This window comes from Aulostomus chinensis, chromosome 8, assembly GCF_037954235.1.
Source record: "Aulostomus chinensis isolate RoL2024-O1b breed Wild chromosome 8, RoL_Achi_v1.0, whole genome shotgun sequence".
Lineage (NCBI taxonomy): Eukaryota > Metazoa > Chordata > Actinopteri > Syngnathiformes > Aulostomidae > Aulostomus > Aulostomus chinensis.
In genome coordinates, this window is record NC_141327.1 from 11573337 (window position 1) to 11592488 (window position 19152).

At 43.0% G+C, this 19152-nt stretch overlaps 2 protein-coding genes across 6 annotated transcripts in view; one reads left to right on the forward strand and one right to left on the reverse strand.

The window, feature by feature from the left end:
* LOC147257147 (lysyl oxidase homolog 4-like) overlaps window positions 1-10212 on the forward strand; it is a 17924-nt gene extending 7712 nt beyond the window's left edge. For 2 of the 3 annotated variants that reach the window (XM_086210893.1, XM_086210891.1), the window contains 10 exons: window positions 141-179; window positions 354-561; window positions 983-1163; window positions 2564-2973; window positions 3461-3623; window positions 3711-3954; window positions 4688-4803; window positions 5150-5286; window positions 7973-8084; window positions 9300-10212. In XM_086210893.1, the coding sequence (XP_086067019.1) occupies window positions 141-179; window positions 354-561; window positions 983-1163; window positions 2564-2973; window positions 3461-3623; window positions 3711-3954; window positions 4688-4803; window positions 5150-5286; window positions 7973-8084; window positions 9300-9370 (1681 nt within the window). In that variant the 3' untranslated portion in view covers window positions 9371-10212. The remainder of the gene's footprint in view (window positions 1-140; window positions 180-353; window positions 562-982; window positions 1164-2563; window positions 2974-3460; window positions 3624-3710; window positions 3955-4687; window positions 4804-5149; window positions 5287-7972; window positions 8085-9299) is intronic. The other variant, XM_086210892.1, reaches the window with a different exon arrangement.
* A 2116-nt stretch (window positions 10213-12328) lies between these two features.
* Window positions 12329-19110, reverse strand: r3hcc1l (R3H domain and coiled-coil containing 1-like). Of its 3 annotated transcripts, none has more exons than XM_086210956.1 (7): window positions 19018-19110; window positions 18031-18503; window positions 16879-17066; window positions 16685-16755; window positions 15452-15547; window positions 15239-15379; window positions 12329-14601 (listed from the first exon to the last, which is right to left on the reverse strand). In XM_086210956.1, exons 2-7 carry the CDS (start codon window positions 18484-18486, stop codon window positions 14549-14551), a joined length of 1005 nt encoding a protein of 334 aa, XP_086067082.1. In that variant the 5' UTR covers window positions 18487-18503; window positions 19018-19110; the 3' UTR covers window positions 12329-14548. The 3 variants fall into 3 exon arrangements, with proteins under 3 accessions (XP_086067082.1, XP_086067081.1, XP_086067083.1); XM_086210955.1 differs by lacking the exon at window positions 19018-19110 and adding an exon at window positions 18820-18977; XM_086210957.1 differs by lacking the exons at window positions 12329-14601; window positions 19018-19110 and adding an exon at window positions 18820-18977 and having other exon boundaries at window positions 15239-15359.
* Window positions 19111-19152: the final 42 nt, after the last annotated feature.

The following is a 19152-nucleotide window of genomic DNA, read 5'->3' on the forward strand; positions in this document are numbered from 1 at the left end:
CTATTTAGCACTAATAATGCATCATAACTGAGGATGACAGGATCGTTATTTGTTTTGTAGATATTTGGTCAGCAGTAGTTGAGACTAGCCGGAGCAAGTTTTGTCACTCAGGACTTATGTGAGCTTTCTCTGTCTTTCAGGAAATTGTGGGACTCCAAGCTATCAGATCCATCCTCCAGGTAGAATCTACATCTGTTCTCAACATTATAGCTTTATGGCTCATGAATGTGGCTAATATTTAATTCTCTCTCTCTCTCTCTCTCTCTCTCTCTCTCTCTCTCTCTCTCTCTCTCTCTCTCTCTCTCTCTCTCTCTCTCTCTCTCCTGTGTGTGTTTTGGTTGCCCGGCACCCAGATTGAGGACTCAGATCACTAAGAAGGCCTACTGGATGGAGAAGGTGCAGTGTCAGGGAGTGGAGCCTTCTTTGTCGCAGTGCCAGGTCATGCTGTCCCTCCCCAGGAGTGACGGTCCATGTCGAGGGGGCATGCACGCCGTGGCTCGCTGTGTCCCCGGGTCCCAGTTTGCACGCTACGGCAGAGTCCCTGCACCACCCACAGTGCCAGTGAGTGTCAAATATAGGAAATATAACATTGACCGTCATTTTACAGCAGCAGGAATTACATGCTATTATAGTTTTATGGTTTCTCCTTATATGGTCTCTGCATGTTTACATTGGAAAAAAAATGTGAGTGAGAAAAATATCAAAAAAGTGAAGGTGGACTTAGATAAACTGTTACCTTGTTTTTACAGACTTCATTTCCTCAAGCAGGCTGTCTTGTTGCACTGAAATCTTGCTTGTCTTCAGTTTAGCTCAGGTTAAAACAAACGAGAGCTCGGATTCAAAAAAATGAAAAACATCAGCAATATAAATATCTAGAATTCAACCATTTGTAACAAAATAATGAGTGGGGACCGTGAGATTAAAATCTCATCAGTTCTAAGCATCCAAACCAACTTTAAAAGTGTCTCTTTTGTCCTTCCAGCCTGTCGTGCGTCTGAAGGCTGGGCCGCGACTCGGCGAGGGACGCGTGGAGGTGCTGAAGGAGGGAAAGTGGGGCTCTGTGTGTGACCACCTGTGGGACATTGCTGCAGCCAGTGTGGTCTGCCGAGAGCTGGGCTTCGGGACAGCCAAGGAGGCCCTCAACAAGGCTCAGCTGGGACAGGGTGAGACGGAACACACACATCGTGAAGAGAAAGTCAAACTGCACATTTTTTGGAGTCTCCTGTATTTTACATCACTTACCATATCGAGGGACACCAAAATTCTAACTTGTCCTTCAGGTAACCTCATTCATAAAGCCAGCCTGATAAACAGTTGGGACCTGCGTCTTTGTGCTTCGCCGCGCTTCCGTGATGATCAAGCGAGCTCAGTGATCCTTTAAAGCAAACACTTTCCAGTCTAAACGTGTGTTTCTGAACGCCATGATGCAGTTCTCCAACAACCCAGCAGACAAATAAACCTCCAGAGAATGTTTACAGCCTCCATTCTACTTCGATCTGAGAAGCAGTTGAGGAAACCTACCCATGACCAATTATACGAGTGCCAGGAGGTTCCAGCAGCCAAAACAATGCGATGTGTGGTTGTCAAAATAAACCTGCTGTATGTGAACAGCTAGCGAAGCTTTGAAACCAGGATGTCAGGCAATCAGCAGTGAGCAGGGCCAAACATACAGAACAGACCATGATTATTTTGGCACTGTTTTTGTTGTGGGCCATGAAATTGTCTAACAAAAACAGATTTAGACATTTTCCTCTACACTTTCACACACTCGGTTATTGTCCTTTTTTTTTCTTGTCGTACCTCTGCTGTAACTCTGTAATCACATTCATTTCCTGCTATTATCTTTCTGCCCAAATGAGCACATAGCATGTCCCATAATGGCGAGAGCATTTCCTTCCCTCTACTCGGCTTAATGAAGTAATTCTTGGAAACATTGGAGTTTTACTTTTAGGGCTCTATTAAAGTAGGTGCTATGTTGGTGTTGTGTCTAAATAATGACTTCGGCTAAATGTCAAAATGGAGCATTGTGGTTTTTAATGTCTCGAGACAAATTTCAGTGTTGCATGAACGTATAAGTAATGAATATGTACTACTGGAGTCCTTCGACCTGAATCTAGACTTGATGACATCATTAGCTATTTAAGGACAAATTATAGGGCTTAATAGGGCTCTGGCCTTGGCCTCACTCACCTACACAAACATAGATGTGTTCAAAGATTTTCCTCCATCGGTATCTATTTTGGTTTAGAAAGCATGGCTCTGGTGTGCAGTAATTTGGAAAGAAAGCTCTCCAGCAAAGCTCGGCATCAGAGCCACATCAGAGCTCCCATCATGTCTGGCCTTTTAATCCGTCGCTGCTTGTGAAGCTGCAGACCCATGAGGTTTTAGAGTAGTAAAGTGCATGCATGCGTGTGTGTGTGTGTGTGTGTGTGTGTGTGTGTGTGTGTGTGTGTGTGTGTGTGTGTGTGTGTGTGTGTGTGTGTGTGTGTGTGTGTGCTGGTGTGAGAATATGTTTTTTTTCCATTTGGCAAGACATGAGAATCAATTATCTGCTCCTCTGTAGGAACCGGGCCCATCCACATGAACAGTGTGCAATGCACAGGCAGAGAGAGGTCCATCACAGACTGTCACTACAGACCAGTGCCGCTTTACAGTTGTAAACACACCCAGGATGTGGCCGTCCGCTGCAACATCCCTTATACTGGCCTGCAGGCCACGGTGAGATACACAACACTCACAAACACTGAGATACACACAGGCACACACTCTAGATTATGTCAGTCTTTGCTCCCCATCCGTTCTCAGGTACGTCTAGCAGGAGGCAGAGACTCATCCGAGGGCCGTGTGGAGGTGCTGATGGACACAGGTGGTGTGAAGCGCTGGGGTGCCGTCTGCAGCGAGAACTGGGGCATCAACGAAGCCATGGTGGTCTGTCGTCAGCTGGGATTGGGCTTCGCCTCTAGAGCTCACCAGGTGATCAGCACTGTACAGAATAAATATCTTGGATGCTTTCATTCTCTCCCTCTTTGAAGCTAAACTTTGGTGCTCCTGTATTTCCTTTCCTCTCTCTCTTGCCGGCCTGCTGTTTGTGTCTGTGCTGTGTTATTACTGAGGCCTGAGGTAATTATAGGCTTCACAAACGTCCACTTCCAGCAAACTGAAAATAAAAGAGGGAAAGTGAGGCGAAGAGAGATGGGGAGAAATACACAGAGCAAACAAACCTAAAATAGAGCTGTGCATGGAAAGGGCAATGTGAGTGTATTTCGGGGAGGGGACATGGGGTGGTAATATTTAACAAGCAGTTTTAAAATTGTGAAAATTAAAGGAAAATTTGATGTTTACTGATACTTCTTATTATAAAGGGGGTGTTTCATTGTTGTATTGGTTGTGACAGTGAGTTCAAATGAAGTGTTTAACATGACTTCTTTTACGTGTACGTTCTCTCCCCATCCATGTGCAGGAGACGTGGTACTGGCCTGGTTCTAGTGATGCTAGTGCTGTGGTGCTCAGTGGAACTCACTGTATCGGTACTGAGATGTCTGTCCAGCAGTGTCGCAGAAACACAAACATCTACTGTCCCCGAGGAGGAGATGGCAGAGCTGCCGGTGTCACCTGTGTGGAGAGTGAGTCAGAAACACACACACTCACAAGCTTATTTTCATGTGTTGTGTACTGACTGTAAAGTAAACTCCAACTCTTTACCACCGCAGCTGCTCCTGACCTCGTACTCGATGCCCAACTTGTCCAGGAGACAGCTTACCTAGAGGACAGACCCCTCCACCTGCTGTCCTGCGCCAATGAAGAGAACTGTCTCTCCTCCTCTGCTGCCAGGATGCACTGGCCTTACGGACATCGTCGCCTTCTACGCTTTTCCTCTCGTATCATGAACATGGGCCGTGCTGATTTCAGACCCCGGGCCTCAAGAGAGAGTTGGACATGGCACCAGTGTCACAGGTTAGATTTGGAGAAAATTTAAGGCGGCAGCTTAAAGCGGTCCTTGGCAGTGTGAATTCTAAGCTCTTGTGTCGCTCCAGCTGAACCATGTTGTGTCTCCAGATAGGAGAGGCAGCGTGGTGGTTTTAGCTGCTGCAGGGTTTGGTCGGAAAGAAAAAACCTCCTCCAGAATAATTAAACTGAAGTTGAAGATTTGATGAGCGAAGCTGGGTCACTGTGTGCATCATTAGTGCTGCGATATTTTTGAGATTTGGACTATAAATAACTCTAAACTTATAAAAGCCTGTTTTTTTTTCTTTACACAATAATCAAATTCTTCAAAATGATGTTTACAATAAACATCCTCCTCATGGGTCACCCGGTTGTTACAGTCAGAGCCATGACTGAGCTCGCTGCAGCCCGACTTCTTATCTAAGCGGTTGGTGGTTTTGTGTCCTATAACGAGAGGCCGAGCTCAGCGTCTCTCCCAGCCACAGGCCAATCACTACCTCCCTGACCAACAAACACAGGGTTTGCCTTTCAGTTTTGGTAGAGCCCGTTCTTGGAATGGTTTTGCAACCAAACCGATATATCTATTCTGCCCACTTGCTGCATTTGCAACGAAACTAACAGGATTTATGGTTTCTATAATAAAAATGTGAATGTGTGTTTTTTATGCAGGTGAAAAACAAAAACACTGAAAAGTTCTGTACACAACTCCCTTAACCGTCTCCGTGAATGATCCATCTCTTAGGCACTACCACAGCATTGAAGTTTTCACCCACTACGACCTGCTGACCTTGAACGGCACCAAGGTGGCTGAGGGTCACAAAGCCAGCTTCTGTCTGGAGGACACCTACTGCCCCGACGGTGAGACAGATTACAGCGGATTACACATTTTGAGGGAAGCGAGAGAAGAGTCGTGACAAGCAAGAGAAGAACAAACAAATGCATAAAATACTAAAATACCATAATGATCATCCAGATGAAGACTTTAAGATCGGAGGCCAAGCCTAAAATGATCTTGGCTTCACGGCCTCCAGATGGCTTTATGCAGCTTAGATCCTTTCAACTCCTTTTAAAGTCACAGAAATTGTTATAATTTTAGCCTGTATAATTAAAGAAGATCCCATTTCCAATCCACAGTGACTGACCAGAAGATAACTTATACATCGTAGTTTCTCCTCATCGTCTTCCCTCTCATCTCTCCTCCCAGGTATCCATAAACGCTACGCCTGTTATAACATGGGTCAACAAGGGATCTCGGTGGGCTGCTGGGACACCTACCGTCACGACATCGACTGCCAGTGGATCGATATTACGGACATCCGACCTGGTGAATACATCTTCCAGGTCAGGAGGCCACTGTTTTTACAGCAAAACGTAGGGGAGGGGATCATAAACGTCTGAGTAGTAGACCCCCCAAATAGAAGCACCAAAGACTAGTGAGTCAAGGTCTCACTAGAGGTGGTTGAAGCATTTAAAATATTGTGAGCGCACACACTCATACTCGTACACACACACACACACACACACACACGTACACTAATAAACCAGTTTAAACTAGATTAACTACCATCTTATCTTTTACATCAGTTATGACAGAAATGGGTTGATTCTAGCAAATTGACCCCTCCAGGGGTCCCGACCCCCTTGTTGGGAACAGCTGTCCCGGGTTGAAATGTCACCTAATTGTACAGCAGCTGTAGTTTACTGTGACTCGCTTGAGGGAGCGCATGCAAATACGAAGGAAAAAAAAGAGAGAAAAACACCAGGGTTTCAACATCTAAAAGTTCACGTGAGATAAAAGCTGCGATAAAAGACTATAATTTTAGCTAAATGGCTCTTGGCTGGGTATGCAGCCATTCAGGTGAACAGTATGTAGTTTCAGGGTGTGTGCATATTTAAGGAAAGTGAATTTAGTCTGGATTTATATAGAAAGTAGACCTGCTATTAGTCCAGCCTTTCAGCGAGTGCTGGCTTATTGACAGTGTAAAGATTCTGCCAGCATCTTACATTCGCTCAGAGCATGTTGTCTTCTTTCTGCTGTCATCCATTCTATTTTCTCCTGATAGCTCAGAAGCACTGATGAGGTGACGTTTACAGCATCTACAGCGTTTACAATAATCAAAGATGTTTACATCTGACTCAGCTGCAGACTGCACACATGTGATGAGCCCCGTTTATGGACATCAAACCGCAGATGTCATAACTGTCGCCACGACTACATGACCCACTGGCACTTTGTGGTTAAGATTGCAGATCAACGCCACTTGAGCCGCACATACATTTGTGTAAAATTTGAGTGAAGGAGGGAGGCTGCTGCTCATGCTCACTCATCGTTTCTGCAGCTGGGCGTTTCTTTACCAAGAATGGCAGGGCGGCAGCCATTTTTAGGACCATACATTTAAGCGATGAGTCACCTCCACATCAGCTCGATGGCTCCTGATTGCTCCACCATTTAAAAAATCAGCTGTTCAACCTCATGATCGTTAAGATGCAGTGACAACCTCCATGTTCTTAAAACAGGCTGTGGGCTTTTTGTCGCACATGAGTAGAGGAGCTTAATACAGCTGAATGTAATGTTTACACTGAGACCAATGCCATATTCAACAATAATGGAGAGGATTTAACGTCTGAGACGTTGCTCTTAATTGAGCTCCAAAATGTTCTCTACCTGTAAAAAAGGCTGGTTTTGTTGCATACATTTGTTGTGTACAGCAAAATGTATTTATGTGTTGTTATACAGGAGGTACTGACAGTTTGGTAAACATTAAACCATGGCAACAGACTAATAACAGACTACAACATAAACTCAAACACAAAACTGTCATCTGCATCTTTGGGTGCATTTTCCTGCACAGAGATAACATTGGAAAGAGATAAACCCCCAATTTACACATCAGGAGCCATATAGGAAAAGAGAGAACAATAATCCTGTGGTTTTAAAGTCAGACAGTCTTTTCTGAGCCGTCTGAATTAAATTGTTACTCTCACTTCTTCTGTTACTTTATTAAAAGACATTCTTTGAAGTTAGTCTATTCATAGAGAGAAAACTCAAGGCAGAGGCCCTGCTGCATAGATCACTGCTACTTCGACAGGTTCGTTTGTTTCCCAAAATGTCAAGCAGACAAGTGGCTGCTGGTGCATCTGGAAATTGTAATAACACTAAAAGTGGAATTGACAAAAGGTGTGCAAGAATGTTTTGGGGACTTTGGCAGAATAGAGAGGGGCTGCCAGGTTTCAAGATCAAATCAGTGTTATAACCAGCGAGCGTGGAACATTCCCACAGCAACAACTTTTAATGATGTCTTAGAAAGAGAGAAAATATTCAATCAAAATTTGACTTAAAGAAAGTTTTAAAGTTGTTTAGAGTGTAATGTTCCTATGAGGTTCAGTGTTTACCAAGACAAAATATTTTAACGGGAGGATGTTTTGCTGAATATTTTATAACTGAACATTATATTATCTGAATAACATCCTAAAACATTCTCAGAATGTTCCCTGTTAAAACATTTTGTCCATTTAAAAAAAACAAAAAAAACAACAATATTATAAATTGTAGGTAACGTTAGCCAAGACTGTGGGAACACTCCCTTAAAAGCTTCCCAGCTAAAAAAGAACAAGTCAAAGGAACACTTTGTCAAATGTTCTAGCAATGCCACAAAACTTTTGTATAATGTTTTTAAAGTTCACTATCCAGCTCTAAAATAAGATCCTTCTGTGGAACATAAACAAATCCTGCTGCCGAAAAGATTCTAAGAGCACAGACGACCCCAATGGTGGTTACGGTCCATTAACACAGAACCCCCCCACCCGCCCCTAATGTGATTCCTTGTTGGCCAGAACGCTTGCAGCATGTCTTCCCTCAAACCCCGTTTCCTGTTTCTCTCTACTATCAAAATAATATTTTTAAAAAAGTAATACGGCATAATGTTCCCACATGTTGGGAAGGGTATCACCAACCTGTTCTAGAATGCTCGGAGAACGTGTTTGCTCTGTGAATCCTGCATCTCAACTCCACTTTGTTCTTTCACAGGTGGAGGTCAACCCCTCCTTGGACATGGCTGAGTCTGATTTCCAGAACAACATAATGCGTTGTCGATGCAAGTATGATGGTGCTCGGGTCTACATGTTTGGATGCCACGCAGGTAGATTATGAAGATTTATTCAAATGACAGTCTCGACATCCTAATAAAACAAGATAAGATATGACAATAAGAGAGAAAATATGATTTAGATCAGACAACATATGTCAACATAGGTGGGGATATGACCAGATCAGATTAGACAAGATGTAATAAGAGATGAGAAAAAGTTATGACAAGTTGATAGGACAAGATAAGATCAGACATGACCAGATGAGACAAGATAAGATCAGACATGACCAGATGAGACAAGATAAGATCTGACATGACCAGGTGAGACAAGATAAGATCTGACATGACCAGATGAGACAAGATAAGATCTGACATGACCAGGTGAGACAAGATAAGATCAGACGTGACCAGGTGAGACAAGGTAAGATCAGACATGACCAGATGAGACAAGATAAGATCTGACGTGACCAGGTGAGACAAGATAAGCTCAGACATGACCAGGTGAGACAAGATAAGATCAGACATGACCAGGTAAGACAAGATAAGATCAGACATGACCAGGTGAGACAAGACAAGATCAGACATGACCAGATGAGACAAGATAAGATCAGACATGACCAGGTGAGACAAGATAAGATCAGACATGACCAGGTGAGACAAGATAAGATCAGACATGACCAGGTGAGACCAGACAAGATCCGACATGACCAGGTGGGACAAGATAAGATCAGACATGACCAGTTGAGACAAGATAAGCTCAGACATGACCAGGTGAGACAAGATAAGATCAGACATGACCAGGTAAGACAAGATAAGATCAGACATGACCAGGTGAGACAAGACAAGATCAGACATGACCAGATGAGACAAGATAAGATCAGACATGACCAGGTGAGACAAGATAAGATCAGACATGACCAGGTGAGACCAGACAAGATCCGACATGACCAGGTGGGACAAGATAAGAGCTGATGTGACCAGGTAAGACAAGATAAGATCAGACGTGACCAGGTGAGACAAGATAAGATCAGACATGACCAGGAGAGACAAGACAAGATCAGACAAAATAAGATGAAACCAGATCTGACAAGACGAAATAGGCATGATATGATTAGTTGAGACAGGACAAGTCAAGCATCAAGGAGGATAGAATAATAATGGGAGTGTTAATAAAAACATGATAATCTGGTTTGATTTCAAGGACAAGCAGCCAGACTCGTGCTGTTTCATAGTGACTGATGCTTTGGCTCTGTGTGTTTTCTTCAGGTGACGCTTACAGCGCTGAGGTAGAAGACTTGTTTGACCATCAACGTGAGATCTCCAACAACTTCCTGTGAATTGAGGAACACATCGATCTAAGGACAGAACAACTGTACAACACCTCAGAACACCTCAACCTGTCTGGGGAATGAGGTTGAATGAAAAGGAAAACATGCCAGTAAATAGAGAGGCAAGGGCGGGGAAACTGGGATGATTTGGGAGGGAACGAGGGACTTCATGCAAAAATGATTGAATATCATCCGAGACTTTTTCCAGTTTGAAACTCAAGGAGTAAATGGACACAGAAAAAGAAGAACGTAGGCCGCCACAAGCGTCATGTCGCATCATAAAATGTAGAGTAGTTTACAATTTTAAAAGAAAATGCGTGTTTTTTTTTTAACAAAACTAATTACCTTGATCAAAACATAACTACCATTCAGAAAGTAATGACATGAAGGCATGAGAGTACGTTTACAGTCTTCAACAGTATCAACAAAGGTAGCAGACTCTGTACTCACATTCTGTGCTTTCACCGTTGACATTACAAAAGCAGTACTTACTGTTGCAACTGTGTGGTTTTTGGTTTTGAATGAGAATGGATTTTTTTTTTTCATGGTGCTATTTTTCAATATTTGAATAAATATTGTAATGTATTGCAAATGTATTGTCATGTACAGTTTTATATTACCTCTCTGGAATAATGTTCTTTAGGACTCTAATTTATACAGAATTTTAATGTACTTTTGAGTTGAAACGTGTCCCTGTGTGGCTGTATTTTGTATTGTTAATTTTATTCTGAGAAATATTTTACGTGTTTGTTCTTCACTTGTTCAACATCGGTGACATCAGATGAGATCTGGTTGTACCACAGTATGGCGCCTTCAACAGTACTTAATGGTAGTGAAAGAATAAACATCAGATTGACAAACTCTGGTTATTTGAGGCATTGCTTATTTTACTGCAGAATGTAAAACAGCAACGTGAAGATTCATGTTAGAGTTTCTGCAGAAGATTTGGGGAATCTGCTAAGAAAACAATTCCCTTTTAAATCTGTTAGTGTAATCAAGAGAAATGAGAAAACCGTAATATCATTTACAGGAGTTGGTGCAGTTTATGGTTTGTGCAAATGTGACGGTCTGCATTTAGACCCTGTTGCTCCTTTTACCAGATTTAAAAAAGATCCGGAAAGACCAACTGAGTGTCCCATCCTTTCCCAGGGAGCCTCAGCCAACTTGTGTTTAACGGTTGTTTCCAACCTCATTCTCGCTGATAAACACGTGTGAACACACACACGGCACACACCGCATGCTGCAAAACCTCACAGCTGCTCACTGAATGTGTATTAATTTTCACATTCTTCCGGTAAATAGCAAGTGAATCACTGGAGCTCAGCTGTATAATAATTCACGTAAATGGTCACACCTCTCAATGTCATCTGTTTTTCAGGCAACGCATATTATAAACATTCAAATACATCAACACTCTCAACCACATTCAGTAGAGACTAAATATGAATCTACATGCACCCAAGCTGTCAGGTGTATCATAGCGACAGAGACAGAGGACTGCTGATCCACCGCTACCGTCAGTTATCAGCAGAGACCTAGGACATACCCTAACATGGTCTGAGCTAGTTTATTGCAATAATTCATTATAATCTGTGCTAGTTGAATTATAAATAATTATTATGATTATAATTTGTCGCATGATTAAGCAAATATAGTCCAAATATAGTGTATTTCCGTGTGACATTTCCATCTGACCCCATTCAAGGCAACAAGGATAAACAAAACATCATGATCCTACAATTCTTCTTCTTTTTTTTCTTTTTTTTACTATTTGCATTTCCAGCCACCCTTGGGAACAGTGTGCAGGGGGGGGGGGGGGGGGGGGTCCAAGTAGATATGTTTAATTTAAACTGAGCAACGGCTCTCGTGGCTACAAATATTTAATGTGTGATGCTAAAATGCTATCGGATCAGGTCCATTCAAAACAAATATTTGTGGCCCTTGCAAATAATTTGTCATGCAGGATCAATTCAGCATGAGGAGTGTAATGGAAGAAGGATCAGCGCCTTCTGGTTTGTTCTCTTTTTTCTAGAATTACTGTTATTTTATGAATTCAAATGTTCACTTGAAAGATGAAGACTGTCTCATATGTTCTCCCAAAAACTGAAACAATTATCAGAACTTATTTGATTTAGTACAACCAGTAGGCACCAGCTACATCAGAAAGACAGTGGACTCGACTCAAGGGTTAAAATCTTTTTGATATTATACAAAATAGATTTAAGATGATTAGTTTTGGTTGGCAGCACAATTCATAAAAAAAACAAACAAACATCAACATCCGCTTATTTTTGGTATTCTATGCCACAGGTGACACTGAATGTTATTTACCGGACGTCCCAAATATCAACACCTGCATCATCGGTCAACATCCACAGACACCTGCTTGAGTGCCACTGCTAAGACTCTCAGCTCAGGTGGCGATCAAACTGTCTGTCACTGATGAGAAAGTCTTGAATTTGAGTGGAGGGGTGGGGGGGGGGGGGATGTAAAGTTTATTTGCTGACAGTGCTTGTTGCTAGGTAACACACCACCCTGCACCACTGAGCCCTTTATTGTGGTGGGACTATTATTCCTTCATTTGTCCATGACATAGCAGTACGTCTGAGGAGCCCACTGAGGGTAGAGCCGCTACTTCAGACCACTAGTCACTCACTAGTGGTTTGAGCTGGTGCAGTTAATCTAATGATTGTGTGTGAGGCAGCCAGCCGGCTGCTCTGTGGTGAGTCCACAGTTCACAGGAGATTGTGGGCAGGACTCAGATCTCACACGATGACGGGAAAACGCAGCTACATGTAATTCAGGGAGGTCGGCTTCTGTGCTGGTTGGCTCAGTAGGAAAATGTATCTATATTTGCTTCTATTGCACACTGGAAGATCATGTAAGCGGGTTTCGTAAGAGTCATGCGACCAGAGAGACCAGTAACGGCCTGGCAAAAAAAAAAAAAAAAAAAAGATAGGCAGCAGTAACAAGTAAATGGTTTAATGAATCACAAACCTGAGTAAGACTTCCATGCTTCACTCACAAATGTATGAATCTCATGAGGTAACAAATGACACATTACAAACATTTGTGTTTTCATTCGTCTTGATGCAATATTTTTGGATTAAAAAAACAGAACACAACAATAAAACATCGACCAACCCTGGAACATCATTAGATGTATTTATTGTACAATCATGTCAAAAATCACATGAATTCACCAAAATTCACCACAAACACATCTTCTTTGCCTGTATGTCGTCACCCCTGTAGCTTGTGATGGCAGGCAAAAATTGAAATTAAAACACGGAAAACTGCATTTCTCTGCTGTGCATAACAACGCATGCTGCCAGGTGCATTTTCATCAGGTTTGCTGCCATCTAAGAAAGAAACCTATGATTCCTAATCCACTTGATCGTGCGCAACACAAATAGATTTTTGGAAATAAGCAACCACTGAATGGAGATTTTTATCCGCAGACTCTATACAAATCGCATAAAAAAGCTTTTTTTAGGGAACAGCTGATTTTAAAAGATGCGAGCACAGAAACTGCTCATGCAACAGTCCCTCCTCTGAGGCTGCAGCGCTTTAACTAGCTCACGACAAGCCACGTGGCACACGGCACCTCACTCGCCCGCCAGGACAGCACGGCCTCAGTCGTCGCCCCACCGAGTGAATGAAGTCCACAGGCGACAGGTTCTCATTTGAATAATTGCATATTTACAACTATATGCCCTTCTTGTAACACTAAGAGAGGTCAAAGCGGCCAAGCGTTAGTTCGAAGCAGATTCAAAGTTCCCTTGCTGAAAACAAATGACAAATTTGCAGCTCTTTCTTCTAACTCGGGAGAATGAGGCTTAATTACTGGCTGAGCAGCTGAATGAGATGCGGTGCCACATGGCCTGTGGTCAGCCGGGTGCAGCCTCAAAGGATGCAGCTGCCTCCAGCTGTCAAAAAAAACCCTCTCCAGCCTGGATGTGTGTGTCTCTGGAGGCTGATACTAAATAACGAACGCTGACTGGGAATGGTGAACCAGCGGTTGAAGTTAAACCTTTAATTCAATAGGCTCCTGTGGAAGATTTTACTCCGCAATCTTGACTTTCCAGGAATAAAGAGGAGCTGCCTGTTGAGCTTGACCACGGTTTCTAAAAAGCCTGAAGCAAGTTGGACAACTTGCGGTAGACCGTGTTGTCTTTTCTAAACCTTTCATAATTCATCTGGAGAGGAAACAAATCACCTTAACTGGAGCTGAAATAGTCTTAATTCATTTTAATTTATTCTGCATTTTGCTAAAACACAAGTGTGACAAACTGAAATTAATAATTCAAGTCAAAGTGATTTCCAGGATTTAGTCTTCCAGTGTACTGTACTTGCATAAAATAATTACGTTCGTTATGTTTAAAAAAAAAATGTAAGTGAAGAGAAAACAGGAGGTTCACTAATTATGTTGGAGAAATGCTTCTTGTCATTTGAACTGGCAAGAAAGATGAAGACAAATTCTGTCCAATATAAACGAATCTGATGGAGATTAATTATTCAAATTGGATGAAAATCACGATGAAGATGCAAAAAATAAAGAATGGAGGCCTCTGGCTGCCAGTTGCGTACACGCTGACTTCCAGGTTTTACGTACATTATTTCAGTTGTCGTGAATCTACTACCCTAAAAGCTACATTTACTTGAAATCCGATGCAGACATCATCTCAACAAACTGGGGTGATGTAACGTCTCATAGGAACTCATTTGAAGGACGGGGGGGGGGCATTTTACTGAATATTTACAGATTTAAAACCATAAAAAATGCATTTAAGGTCAAACACAAGACCTACAATCTACACAGACAATACAGTAAAATATTAGAGAAGCCAAGGGGAGTTTGTTGTGTTAGCCACGAGGCAGCAGTCCCAGGAGAAGTAGTGGGACACAGCAGCCAGGGGAGGGTCAGATGTTCAGGAGCAGTTGTGGCACAAGGAATGAAAAATGGTGGAAATCCATTTCTGGGAAGTGTGACAGTTGGGTGGGAGTAGCCAGTGAACAAACTAAAGAGGAAAAGGCTGCCTTAATGGAGCATGAAGAGGAAACAGAAATATTTGAGCTCTGCTGAATCAAGGAATCTCGAAAATTGAGGAACAAAAACAACAGGTTGAGGGTGTTTTCAGGTTTGGTGGTGGTGGTGTGTGTGTGTGTGGGGGGGGGTCTCTGCAGTCACTTGCCCTCCCAAGCATCTTCTCTTTGCTTGGCAGCCAGATGCTTTTGTTCTGGAAGGTAAATCAGGGAGACAGACAGTTAAACACATCAATCAGCGAAAGCCCTTAACTAAACAGCACTTGCATGATTTGTTGTTCTAAATTTGTAGGGGCTGTTTTTGCCACATGCAGGCAGACTGAAGAGCCAGCTGTAAAATCAACTGTGGATACGTGGCATCCAGCTCAAGAACACAATGTTCAGGACATGATGCACTTCAACACTGACATTTAGAGCCCAGCAGTGCATCAATGCAAAGAACAAAGGAGCCTTTTTGCCTTCGCGAACCCGACTTCCTGACTGGCTGTTCAGTGGACAGCCATTTGTGGTTTTTTAGGCCTATATACTTATGTTCCCTCTCAGAAGGGAAACGGCTGCTCTGCTGATTACAGACCTGCTACGATCAGCACATTCAATGAAGAGCGCCAGCACTGTGTTGGAAAAGTTTGAGAACAGCTCCCACTTGTGGTGAAAATATGATGATGTCAGACAAGAGTCCTGCTAGCCCTCCAGTGGGCTCACACATCTGTAGTATTTGATACAGATACGACGCTTAACTATGCTGGGACGTTGTCAGGGGTCCCGAAGGCCGCGGTTCATCTCCAGGTAGAACACAAACCAACTGGAATGCTGCATCTCTATGTGATGTACCTCTGGCTTCCTGTAGCTTCTTCCTCTCTGCTTCACGCTGCTCCTTTGTCAGGGTGCTCTTTACACCGAGGGCGCCAATGACAAGCTTGCGAGCCAGTGCTGCACTCGTCTGAGGTCTCTCCTTAGCAGGCAGGAGGTAGTCTGGGAGAAATACAGACTCATTCTTGTGATATTAGACGGACAAAGAGTCAGAGAGACCGAGTGGATGAGTACCTGAGCAACTGCGAGCTTTGGCCTTTGTGGCGGAGGAGGATTTGGACAGCGGCCGTAACTTCATCAGAGGATGTTTGGCTCTCAGAGCTTCACGAGCTGGAAAGAGACAAAAAGCTGATGTGTTACTCTCAGTTACACGTGTTTAAATAAAAGTACATTTGTATAACGATGCTGGGCAAAGTAAAATAAAGACTTCACTGATCCTCCGTAACTAAAACCAGTTTATTTTTACTGCAGAAGATATCGTTTAGTACTCAGTGTTGAGTTTGTCAACTGAAACTAAACTAAAATGATTCCTAATCAAATGACTAAAACTAAAAGACAAAGAGTCTAACTAAATCACAATCAGATGCCCAAAACACCTGAAGAGACACGTTGAGGCTCAGCAGAAAGAAATCAAGGTCTTTGACTTTAACTGAGATAAGACTTGAGTACCGTAAATTCTGGACTATAAGCCGCGACTTTTTTTCGACGCTTCATGCCCCGCGGCTTATACTCCGGTGCGTCTTATACGAGGATATTACCTTCACCCTGGGGTGTGGCGGGCAGCGGCAGCGGGCAGTAATTCCCTATTGTTCCTGATGGTAGCTCCAAATACCGTACTTAGGGAAATTCCTAGCCAAATGTTATGGTAATTTCTCTAAGTACTGTACTTGGAGTGTCCAGTCCATGCCGCGGTGCAGTGTAAAAAGAGCATCACACGATATTTTCAGTCATTTGTACTCACCCTCAAGATGGAGAGCAGAAGAAGGAATGCTTATGATGCAGCTTTCAAGTTAAAGACAATCAATCTGGCGGTTAAAGATGGAAATAGAGCTGCAGCATGTAAGTTTGGCATAAACAAATCGATGGTGAGACCCTGGAGGCGGCAACATGACGAACTGACCCAATGCAAAAAGACGACAAAAGCTTTCAGAGGTCATAATAGCAGATGGCCCGAACTTGAAAACGCTCTGGAAGACTGGGTCAACACGCGAGAACGGGCGGCCGAGGTGTTTCAGCCATGGACCGCGGCTTATTTACCAGTGCGGCTTATACGTGTACAAAGTTGATTTTTTTCCCTAAAATAAGCATCTGCGGCTTATATAACGGTGCGCTCTATTGTCCGGAATTTACGGTACTCACTTACACCAAAATAAAAACAGGAAGAGGACGACAAAATAAGATGTAAAGCAACAGGGATGTTGGACACACGACCGATACTAACTGTATTATATAGTACTGTTTACTGACCTGCTAAAGGGCTTGAGAAGAGACCCAGGGCATGTTGATCATCGATCCATTTAATGTCAAATCCTCTCTGCCTTAAAAGGCAAAATCAAGAAAAGAAGGTGTGAGAATAAAAAGACAGGTGTCTATTTATATGTTACAAGCCTGTTTCTGTTAAAGTCAAAGGATAAATGTTGATCTTAGAAGGTTTTCCTTACTGGTAGCACTGAAACAACTTGATGAGATCCTCTGTCTTGAACTCAGTGGGAAAATCGTAGATCTCCACGATGTGAGAGAGTTCATCCTCGGTGAGTTCGATGTCATCTTCGTCATCTCTGTCCATGTTGTAGTAATCATACCTGGCATCTTGGATGGATTCTTTCTTTCGGCCATCCTTCACAGCCAACTGGTGGGATGAGGAAGTGGTGCAAGCAAATGACAGAAGGGTGAAGAAAGGAATTAACACTTGAACTTAGGATCGATCCGGGAAATCGTCCATTCAGTGGAGTGGAGCAGCATTTGGCTTCATTTCCATTCAACACAGACAAACTTTTTCAAGCGGTCTCGACATAATTTAAAACATGAATGCGTTGAACCAACACTGTCTGCCTTTAGAATGCAGGAGGGTGAAATGGACACAAGGGGAGCCCTAACATTATTCCCCTGCAGCCACAATGACAACGCTGCCTGCAGACGTACAGAGCGATTTATCAGTCCTCCTCTTCTTTACATTAGGATGTGTTTATGGTCTACTCTAGATACCCTCGAAGTGGGATGTGGGGCTCAAGACAGTTTCACGTGAGGCACATTAATGGAGGGGAAAAACATTGGTTTTCAGAATGACATCTTGCAGAGCAGCCATAACATATGTTAGCTGGTTGAAGATATGGTTAATCAAGAGAGTAGTGTGGAGGATTTAATATTTTCCTACTTTCCGAGAGTTCAGCTGAGAGATGACTCAGGACAGACCATTTTCCTGTGTTTGGTGTGCTCTGGCATGATGTTAAACATCAATATTAGGGAAGCTTAGCTTAACAGTTGAAGCACGCAGGAACAAAAGCATAAGTAATGCAAGAAGGGTGGAGGGGGCTCCTAATCCCAAGCATTATCTCAGGAGAAGCCCACATTCTCAGACTCTGAAAATCCCTGAACAACCTTCGTTGAATTGAGTTGCTAAAACTCTCAGTATGATGTTCAAATCATCAGCACCGCCAAGTCCAGTGTCTACTCCATGTCTCTATTACTAAGTTTAACAAAAACTGACCATGTTTACGTTCATCAGAACTGGATTTAAAGCAGAGTAGTTTTATGAGGGCGTTTAGTTTGGTGTATAAATCAACTATTAGAGCAGACATACACTTCGCTCTCACCTCCTGAAGCAACTGTTGACTGAGACAGTCTCCATCATCATTAAACAAGGTGTCCCAACTCTCATCTTCGCCCTTCTCTTCAGGAGACGATGCTGCTTCCATCCTCGAACTAACGTCTGAGCTGGTAGGACCATCCGTCTCAACTTCTGCGTCCTGGAGCCGCTCGTCCTTGCCATCCGGATTGTGATCACCATTTTGGGTCTCCGCTCCACCGTCTCCTCCAGAAGCCGCCGGCTGGGGTCCCGCTCCAGCCTTGTCTTTCTTGTTCTTTGCGTTCTTCCGTGCCTTGTCCGTGTAGCGAGGCCTAGGTCTAGGTTTTACTTCACCCTGAGTCTGAGCTTTGTCTTTGGAGTTATTTAGTCGTTTTTTGGGCACGTACAAAGCCTGACTCGGCTTCTTTGGCTGACATATAGGTGCAGGAGAAGAAGCACAGTCTCCATGTGGCTCTTCCATCATTCAGTGGTGCAAGACATCTGTGACAAGAAAATAAACAGTACATACAGTGTGATTCTATCACTTTACATGAGTCTGAGTGTGTAAAACTAAAAGCTGTAGGCCCAGGGAGCAATTACAAGTCCATATATAGATTTTAAAAGAACCGCTAGCTTTGCTGTTTATCTGCAGATGGCTACCTAATTTAGCTAACAAACCGCACACTCGTTAATGTCGAAATTATTGATTATTGAGACACAAATGTCAAGTTAAAATTGATTCTGAATTTAAAAGAACATTAACAAATTCGTATTTGATTCTGTTTAGACCCAGAAACACTCAGAATTATCAGCTTACCCGTGTGCGATTTGTTTAGCAACAGATATTCGTCGCACTACTGACGCACGAGCGGTCACGCCGCAGAGGATTCTGGGAAATTGCGTTGTTTCAACTTACTAACAAGCTTCTGTCTTGGATGAAAACAATATTTGTTTCACTTATAATGTACTTCCGGCGTAATGCACATAATTCCAGTAGATCGTGTTTGGCACTTACGACATGAATTTTACTTGTGCGGTTGTTAAGAGTGTGAGTTGCTGCTCTCTGTTAAACACCAGCGCCTACATACAGACTTCCTCGTCTTTGGACACGCCCACAGAAACACTGGAGCACTATTGGACGATATTCTAC